This window comes from Ctenocephalides felis, unplaced genomic scaffold, assembly GCF_003426905.1.
Source record: "Ctenocephalides felis isolate EL2017-DRISC unplaced genomic scaffold, ASM342690v1 CF-g0.4_SCAFFOLD_03571, whole genome shotgun sequence".
Classification (NCBI taxonomy): domain Eukaryota; kingdom Metazoa; phylum Arthropoda; class Insecta; order Siphonaptera; family Pulicidae; genus Ctenocephalides; species Ctenocephalides felis.
This window is the reverse complement of record NW_020539725.1, coordinates 70,364,493-70,374,882: the sequence shown is the minus strand read 5'-3', so window position 1 is coordinate 70,374,882 and position 10,390 is coordinate 70,364,493. Positions and strand designations below refer to the sequence as shown.

At 27.1% G+C, this 10,390-nt stretch overlaps 1 protein-coding gene across 1 annotated transcript; it reads right to left on the bottom strand.

Annotated features, from left to right (window-relative positions):
- Positions 1–750: 750 nt before the first annotated feature.
- On the bottom strand, positions 751–4,235 carry LOC113386675 (2-acylglycerol O-acyltransferase 1-like). The gene is made up of 6 exons (XM_026624439.1): positions 4,230–4,235; positions 3,385–3,608; positions 2,680–2,945; positions 2,185–2,359; positions 1,467–1,666; positions 751–1,218 (listed from the first exon to the last, which is right to left on the bottom strand). Exons 1-6 carry the CDS (start codon positions 4,233–4,235, stop codon positions 1,061–1,063), a joined length of 1,029 nt encoding a protein of 342 aa, XP_026480224.1. The 3' UTR covers positions 751–1,060.
- Between the last annotated feature and the right edge of the window lie 6,155 nt (positions 4,236–10,390).

Below are 10,390 nucleotides of genomic sequence, written 5' to 3'. Positions count from 1 at the left end.
ATTTCATTTAACAAAATGAGATAGACTAGATTTTTATACATATAGGTATGTATACTTAATATAATAAATATTGATGTTTGGAATTGTTAAATTACTCAAAATAACAATTTTTAAAATCTAGAATGCTAAAGTAATGAAACGAATCATAAATAATAATCAAATTGAATACAAAATAAACAAAACAAATAAAACTTGAATACTTAAGTAATGTAGTTTTGCTCAAAATAACGATTTTTAGTACGATGGAATTTTAAATTTAAGTAAAATTATGTTCACGTATGAATACTAGCTAATTTAAATGAAATATAGAAATTATTTTACATTTAAATTTAAATATATCAATATATGAATTTATTTAATTATTTAGTAGCATTTCAAATTAATGCTCCTCACGATTATCGATTTTAATGACCAAATAATATAAATTATGAGCAAAAATTACGCTTAATGCCTATTTCTATTTATTTAATTATTTTTCATAAAACTAATTAAAAAAATTAAAATAACTTGAAAATTTTCTTATGGACATTAGGACTACTTCATGTGCAAAAAACCCCAAAAAAATTCAATGAGTAATAAAAAATTATATGAGTATGAAATTTACTAAACTGCATAAAATTAGCAGTCTTTTTGGTTATAAATAATTTAAAATATATTGAAAATAAATGTGTACTTTTAATATTTTATCTCAGAATTAGTGTTGCCAATAGCTATATTTTGTTCATGATTTTAGAAACGTTTGAGGCAATATTTGTAATAAAACTTATTTTTAAAAAATTAATTAAGAAACCGCATTTCTAGAACTGACATGATATTAATAACTATAATGAATAATGCCATGGACTATAATAATTTAACCTATTAGTTTATAAGAATTATAGGCTTTACAAACTAGGTTCTATCTCATTATTTAATTCCCATTTTCAGTGCCTCAAAATTTTCCAATTTCGAGCTCGACATACCCCAGAAAATAACAAAACAGTAAATTTAAACTATAACAACGAAATTAATATTACCTTAAAATTAATTTAAAAAAAATGTATAAAAAAGTACTCACAAGCTATTCAATGACAAGCTTGATATTCTCATGATTTTCAATATATTTAGATTTATGTTGTTCAAATAATTCTGTAATGGCTTGTGTAAATTCTGAATGCAACTTTTCAATGTCTTCATCAGAAGGATCCAAATTTCGCTCAAATTCAAGTGGTTTTCCAACTAAAAAAAAATTAGAAAACGCTGGTTAAAATTATAATTATTAAGCAACTAATCATTATTGCCTTTGCTAATTTTTCTATGGTCAAATTTGATGAGAGTTGGCGTTGGTTTTGGTAAGGAGGTAAAATGAGTCATTGAATAGACATATTTAGTAATCGATTATTTTTAGAATTTTTTATATTTATCTGAACATTTAGTATTTGGTAAATCAATTTATAGTATTAAATCATTTAGATATTTCTACTTACTGACAGTTGTGACAGGTTTTCTTCTCGGTACTATACCAACTGAATATTGAAGCATTCCTCGACCTAAAGGTACACAAAAAGCAATCCCAGTAATTTTTTTCACAAATTCTTGGGCTTTTCGTAAAAGTGATCCTTCAGGATTTGACACTTGGTCGTATAAATCGGTTTCTCCAAATGAAAACACTGGCACTAATGGGGTACTGTTGAAAAAATGAAATGAAAATAGTGGTGATTCCTTGACAAAGTGACTCTAGCAAAGTTCTAAAAAATGAACAGAATTACTATTTTGAACATAGAATAAAAAAGATATCGATTAGGTGTCCTCGAATAATAAGTTTAATTAGAAAACGAATAACATTCTATTTCATTAAAAATTATCAGTTAATTTATAAAAACAGATCGGGACCGATCCTTAAAATAATGTAAAACATGTAAAATAATCTCTCAAAATGCACATTTTACTTCATTCATTTGATATCATTAAAAAACAAACTAAAAAAAATTATCTTAAAGCCAAATGAAGCCCACGCTCATTTTACAAGTTAATCACCAATGCAATAATGCACTTGTGATTATTTTTTTTGTATATATGAGATGATGGGAACAGAGTTTCAAATTACTTCAGATAAAAGAGTATGTAATTCAAGTTGAGCATACAAATATCAAATAAAAAATGATCACTTGCAATAAAAATTATTAAGATAATTTTTTTACAAACCCGTTTTTGAGGGCCAATTTCACAAATCCTTTTCGCTTTTTTAAAACAATCCTGTAAGTACCAGGTTTGCAATATAAAGATTCTGCAGCGCCTCCTACCATGAGAACAGCAGCTTTTCCTTTTTCTTTGGAACCCAAAATATAGTTAATACTTTCTGCACTGGCTGATACACCACCTAAAAATAAAAAAAAAATATAAATGATAAATTCAAATTTCTCACTGAACTCAAAAATTAGTCAGGTGAACTTTGATTCATAAGTAAATCATTAATATTTGTTTATTTATTTTAACTATTATACCAGATATAAAATAATGGCCCATGCTCTTTTGAATTAGCAAAATTTGTTACACTATGTATTTAAAATGTTCAAACTTGGTCGACTTTGAAAAGTCTTTCTTGGAAAAAATGTACCGAAGTATGTTAGCCAACTCCATAAAAAGTTGGAAAAAATCCTATAAATTAATATTACAATTACGACTAATCCATTATCTCACCTAAACTCAAAATAAGTTCCCTATAAAACGGCACCATGAAATGTCCTGCAAGAGTGCAAATCCTGGCAGTCATTCCAGGGAACATTTGTTGAAATCCAGTGGCGTCCGTCGCAAAATGACCAAAAGCACCAGATGACAACAAACCATGTGGGAACACACACAATAAATAGTTTTTCTTAGGATCCAACTCTGCAGTTTTAATTAAAGTTAATGGAAAATAATCGCGATAGTATCGCCACCAGGTCCAGTTTCTCACCCATTTGATACTGGGAAATAAAATAGAAATAATTATTGTGAAATGAATAGATTTATCAATGTATTGATTTTAGAATGTTTGAAAAAGATACATGGGTGATGGACATTACTGTATATAAAGTTTGATATATCCAAGAAAAAATTGGCAGCATTGTTTTGTCACTTTTTAAGAGAAGTTGGTAACCATAAGGAACATCAGAAATCGGAGCAATTTATGAGAAAATGATGAGTTTTTTTACTAAACAATGCTGCTAAATTTAATTAAACAAAATAAAATAAAATAATATTTATAGAACCAGAAAAAAAAATCTGCTCTTATTTGAATTGTAAACAAGTTACATTGAAAAAAAAAGTAACAAAAGAAACGGTAAAAATGTGATTGCACAGAAGACTTGCCTTCTAGTGGAATGAGTAAAGTTCATTACTATTACTATTATTTTTGTTACTTACGGTCTTCCTCCTTGATGACAAATGTCTCGATCAATTGCTACCCAAAAAACATATAGAACACCCAACCAGTACCAACTCGAACATAAGACAATGTAAAGACATAAGGCTATTGATAAGAATTCTGCCCAGAGCATCGTGGTGATCCATCCTGCGGCTGCCAATGTCTGCAGACGCCTTTCCAGAGGCGTATCCAGGGGGGCAAATTTTAATAGTGACATTTTTAACTGGGATTACTTCTTTTTACCTAAAAATGAAAACGTGTTTTTAGTGATACCAAGTATAAACCAGTTATTGTTAAAAGATAAGAAGTCACAAAATTTTATTCAAACACTTTAGGTTAATAAATATATATTATTGATAAAAATATGTCTAAAATATATAATTGGTATTAACAATATTGCCAAGATTACCATTAACTTATAGAAGAAAATCCAAATAAAAATTGAGTCAATATTTGTAATGAAATATTTTGAATTCTAAATTCTAAGTAAAAAAATAGTACGTGATGGTGATACTCGTCATAAAGAATTAGCATAAAATTTTATGTATCAACGTAAACAGTGACCATTAGTTATTCAAAAAGAAATTTTTGAAAAATAATACGAAATGTATTCTGAAGTATCAAATTGTTTGGAATATTCTAAGGCTATATATAAAATAAGTACAACTACTTATGTAAGAAAGTAAAAATAGTTTTTGATGAAAAGCAAAAACAATTTTCAAAATGAACAGTAAAAAATGTTTTTTGAGTACCCAAATAAAAATTAATTAAGTATATTATTTCCACATTTCGGGAAGTTCATGCAACTTGCCGTAAGGTAAAATGGCACCTACTTAATTATTACAGTCATAGTCTCAAAATATTCTGAACAACTTTACAAATATACTCGTCATTGTTTATGGTCACTCTTTTATACACATGACGAATATACTCGTCAATACACTAAACTCTGCAACTTTCTCATTGATGAATATATTCGTCAATCATAGGAAACTGGTTAAATCGTACGTTTCGAAAAACATGAACTTTTCTCGAGCAGTAGTGACATCAGTTTTCATATAAAAGCAATAAAAAAATAAAATGGTTGACCGCTGGGTTGCTGAATATTCCGAACAACTTTACACTTAGAATACATTTTGTTCTTTAATAAATTTCAATTTAAATAGCAAATGATCACTGTTTTATGCACATGACGAATTTACTCGTCAATACTCTAAACTCTGCAACTTCTTCATGACGATTATAATCGTCAATTACACAAAACTGGTTAAATCGTTTGTTTCGAAAAACATGAACTTCTCAAGCGTTACATCAGTTTTCACATAAAAGCGATAAAAAAATAATATGGTTGACTACTGGGTTGCTTTCTAATAAAACTAGAATATTCCAAACAATTTGACATTTCAGAATAATTTAGTTTCTAACAAAAATTTCAATACAAACAGCAAATGATCACTGTTTCATACATGACGAATATACTCGTCAATACACTAAATTCCGCGTCAATCACAAAAAACATCACCGTAGTGATGTATCAACAGTAGTGACATCTTTTTTCACATAAAAGCGATCAAAAAATAAAATTGTTGACCACTGAGTTGCTTTCTAATAAATCTAGAATATTCTGAACAACTTGACATTTTAGAATACATTTTCTTTCTAAGAAAAATTTCAATTTACATAGCAAATAGTCACTGTTTTATACACATGAAAAATATACTCGTCAATATACTAAACTCTGCAACTTCCTCATGACGAGTATATTCGTCAATCATAGGAAACTGGTTAAATCGTACGTTTCAAAAACCATGAGCATCTCAAGTAGTAGTGACATCAGTTTTTACATAAGAGCGATCAGAAAATAAAATGGTTTACCAATGGGTTGCCTTCTAACAATACTAGACAATGAGAAATTACATCAAAACACGACAGACCGTAAGAATTGTTCTGAATGCTGTTTCAAATTAAAATACCAGTTATTTCATATTACCTAATATAAAAAATCAGTTGCTTTCAATAATCGACTCCAAATATCAGATTTCTGTTGATCCTAAAATTATCTTATAATACTTTTATCTCATATACCAGGTGGTCGGAGAGAGAAATATTTTTGATAACGATATCGTATCAGTTATCAAATTAATATATTTTCACATGGAAACATTATTTCCTGTGTTGAATTTGAATTTTTGAACTTTGACCTGGGCACTATATTAATTTAATTTTGATAAATTATAAAAGATTAATGTAACATGGGTTATAAAAATTAAGTATAAAAAAATTATATAAGAATTTGAAATGTAATGTAAAAACAGAAAATTTATTTGGTTTATAAGTAACCAAAATGCGGTACCTTTGAAAAAATAACTTCTTAATTTTAAAAAAAATTTTTGAATATTGTAATAATGTTATTCATGACGTCTTGAATTCTTATAATAAATTTAGTTTAAAATTAAATTAATTAAACTTTGTTTGTAACTTACTAAAAGTTATTGGTGACAAATCATAACAAGGCCGAACAAAAATATTAAAAACAAAACCAGACATTTCTTGAACAAAAATTTAAAACAAAGATAAAACATAAAGCAATGAACTCAAAAGTATTTTAAATGAGTTTTTACACCAAAACTGGAACTATTCCAAATGCTTTGTTTACATGTAAACATAATTAAAACGAAGGACTCAAAAATCATATGTCTGGAATTAAAATAATTAAATATATCCTTTTGTTCAAATATGATCATAGAGGAAAATAAAACAATATAACTAAGAAATAACTTAGAACTAACTTTTTCTGACCATGCCCCGCATTGCATTAAAAATTGATTTTGGTTTAAGAAAAAGAAATATGAATGATAAATTGGGTTCATTTAATAAAATTAAGATATTAAGTTTTATCCTACGTTAGCTTAAACAAATGTTTTTTGTCAAATTTGAAACCCTCAACTACTAATTAACCATTTTAATTTAAAGACCGATGAATTTCATTGTTACATAGTATATATAGTAGGTAGATATTAAATCGACGATCATTATATAAAGACTGCATTTAAAATAGTTTTTTTTGCAAAATATTTTTCTAAATTCATATTTTTTTAATATTCTTATGAATAAAAAATATTACAAATTGTAGAATTATGCAAATATTAATTTTTCCATTGAAAATAATTTATAAAAGTGCAACAACAATATAAATGGCGTGTCTTCAACTGCATAGAAATATACTAGCAGGCCACGTGCTTTGCCCAACTCACAATTTACCTAAATAATTACAAAGATCATTTACCTTACTAATTTTTAAGGTAGTTTTTTAACATACAAATGTTCACAGTTCACTACACTTTTTAAAACAATAATTTAAAACTGTATTCTGTGTTAAAACAGACACATGATTCTAGAAAATTTCTTTATATGAAATGCATGTCCTTTCGGGACGAACACTCAGTAAATACTAGTTCAATTAAATTTGGTTAGAGCGAGTGACTTCATGTAAAATGAATTATTAGACAGAGAGCCGGCGACCAGATTTGCTGGACGATAATATATACAGATAATAAGTTTGATGGATCAAATCTGCAGTAAAATGAAATGGTACTAAAAAATGTCAAAATGTTATGTATTTGCTGTGCGATCAGACTTTTCACACATGAAAATCTAACTTCTCTCATGAATTATTATGACACATCTGAGAGATGCACTTATAATAAGATTTTTTATTGACGTTTGTGCGTTTTCTAGATTAGGCAACGTCCATGAATCACGTAAGGCAATCAGGGGGAGGGGGGGTTTGACAAAAAATCATGAAATATCACATTGGGAAGGAAGGGGTGTAGTAAAATATCACGTAAGAATTTAAAAAAATCAAGAATTTTACGATTTGTTCTCCTAACTAAAATTACACGTCATGTTTGTGGAGGAGGGAAGAAATTTAAAATATCACCAAGGGGAAGGGGGGTCCAAAAATCTTTTAAAAATATGGTCACGTGACAAATGGACGCCCTCTTATATTTCCTATCTAAAACGCTTGATTGCACAGCAATAACATAGCATTTTCTAGAAAATAAAAATGTCCGTTAATAAAAACAAATTATAAACTGCAACGACATATATAATTAGTTTATTTAATTAAGTATGATATTAAATGGCTAATTAGCCATGTATTAAATTACAAGATCTATAAAAGAAAAAGAAAAAAATATAGATGTTGAAAAGCTTATCAAAATATTACATTTTATATATTATAATAAAGAAAGTAGATTTTTCGCTTATCAAATATTTTAGACAGCTCCATTAGTTTTGGATATGAAAAAAATTATCACTGACTTCCTGTCTATGAGTTGCATCATCAGTACTAGAGAGAGAGACAATCTATAATATTGTTGTCACTAATACTTTAGAGAAGCATTATTTGAAAAATTATGTGTAAGGATGACTTACGGTTTTTAAAAATAATATAGTTTTATTAATGCTTAGTATCATGAGCATTTATAAAATAATATATAATATTGTAGCAAATTTTGCAACACAAACAAATGGGCCGATTCTGCCGTAAAATAGATAAATATTAGACCATCAAATTGCAATGTATTCTCATACTCTCAACACCGTCAACACAAGTAATATGTTTTTTGAATCATTCTAATCGGATGCTCCATTCTCTTTAAAACTGGTATTTTTGCACTTTTTTCTAAGTATCTCCTCAAAGGTTGGACCTGCCTTTGCCAAAAACTGATGAACAAGTCTCTTTGTCAATAGAAATCGAATGTTTTTTGAATTTTTCAAATCGATTAGTCCATGCTCTTGTAATCGTCGACGAAGAATGGTATCCGCACATACAAACATATACACACACGCATATATATATACATATATTAATTTTTTCCAAGGTATGTCACAATGTTCAGAAGAGTTTGAAACGTAATAATATACGTAATATAATGATATACTGAAATTATCATTTTTGTTTTCTCTAAAATTACTATAACTTACTCAGACGGAAGTTAAAAATACTTGCCAAAAATATGCCAAGTTCATAGTAGCAAATTTGTTTTCCCATGCAGCTATTTTTCCTTTATACTGTAAAAAATTAGTTTCATGTTATTAATAAAACTATTGATGTTATATTTGATCTAATATGCTGATAAATGTAATTTGCAAATCATTCGTATGACTGTTTTGTTTATTTTGTCGTACAACGTAGTAAATGACGTAATATCAATAACACATGACTAAATAATAAATTGCACATGAATGGAAATAATTTGATCAAAAATTTTAATAAAATGATAATCCAGATCTAAATAAATAAATCGATTTAAATCTTTGATTTAGCAATTTTAATTAAACTATGAACGAATGCTGTTGTAGTAACGTTCCCGAAAAATACAAAAAATCTAAGATGATCATTAATAGTATTAATATAGAATATACATAATATTCGAAAGCTTCAAGTCATATATATTTATTCATAATAGTTAATTCTAAAAATATTAAACAATGCAAATTGATATTAGCATTTTATTAAATCAATATCTCAAATTTACATTTCGTTCACAACTCATTCAAAAATTCATCAATAATCTTAAAATTAATCAACCACATACATACATGCACAAATTCTATCACATTAAAACTAGAAAATATTTTAAAATAAGAACATTTTAGTGGAAATTAGATAAAGACATTTGTAAGAGATAAATTAAATTTTTAGAGAAAAATTTTATAGATACAAATTACAAAAATTATACTCTCAAAAAGCTTAGACAAATTATTTCCAAAACTATTTTATCTATTAATTTTTTGCAACTTTTTGCACAAACTCGTAGATTTGATAAAATTCATGAATCCGAAATTTCATAAATTTTAATGTAATTTTTTTTAGTTGTATAAAGGTATAACTTCAGTAGAAATTATACAATATCACAATAATACAAATATATAAGTTTTAATGAATATATAAATTTTTACCTTGCAATAAAACTTTCTACAATTTTCAATAGCTTTAACCCTTTCTACTCGGATGCCGCCATCTAAATCTCGAAATTAGCGAGTGGAAAGGGTTAAATATTTTTGAGATCATTTGATGTACAAATAATTTTTTATCAAGTTCCAAATAAATTGATAAAAGAATTTGACTGAATCGAAATCACGTCTGTTAAAATCAGGAGATAAAATTGCAAATACAAAGGTAATTTATTAAGAGCCAATTCTCAGATAAAATAAGTACGTTACGGGTCTATCTTCGTATGAGTTAGTAGTAACAAACTGTCAAAAAACTATGTATTTGTTGTGCACTCTGGTTTTACATATGAAACTTAACTTCACGCATGAGTTATCAAAGAGACATTAAAAAAATGCACTTTTGACAAAATTGTTATTTGACGTTCGTGCGTTTTGTAGGTTAGATTTTTTGTATAAAACGCCGTTGTTGCTACCAACTCATACGAACATAGAACCCTAACATAATTTTATTTTATCCGAAAATTGGCCTTAAGAAATCACAAAATTATGCAAAATTTTCCAATACTTTGTTATTTTCTACCATTAAAATATTACTTACTGCTATTTATTTTTTCTAGTACTACAATTTACTCCGTTTTCCGCAAATGGCATTTTTGAAAAACAAAATATATTTATATACTTTTCTTATAAGTATAAAACTATATATTTCTTGGCATTTTTTTTGATATTTGCGATCTGATAATTATTGTATCATATGTTGTATTTTAGTTTTGGGAGAAAGAAAATAAATTCTAGAAATTTTTGATATTATTATATTTGGAAAATAGTTTTTATCTCAAAGTGAAGGACAGTCGTTATAAAAGCTAAGCTGATACTGATTTTGACATAGGGTTAAAAGAGGAAAATACAAAGTACATTTGTTCGAACAAGTTTCCATTATTGCATTAAATCAGAGCCTAAGCCTACATTAACATGATCTGTAGTATTTTTGTTTGGAATCTTGATCAATATATACTTTTAGCATTATTTTTGATATTTTCATTC

Excerpts from the sequence above, each read along its gene's own strand:
- LOC113386675 (XM_026624439.1), bottom strand. Across the intron at positions 2,946-3,384 it reads TGTCATCAAGGAGGAAGACC|TATCAAATGGGTGAGAAACT; the intron begins GTAAGTAACAAA and ends TTTATTTCCCAG. Across the intron at positions 2,360-2,679 it reads GGAACTTATTTTGAGTTTAG|GTGGTGTATCAGCCAGTGCA; the intron begins GTGAGATAATGG and ends TTTTATTTTTAG.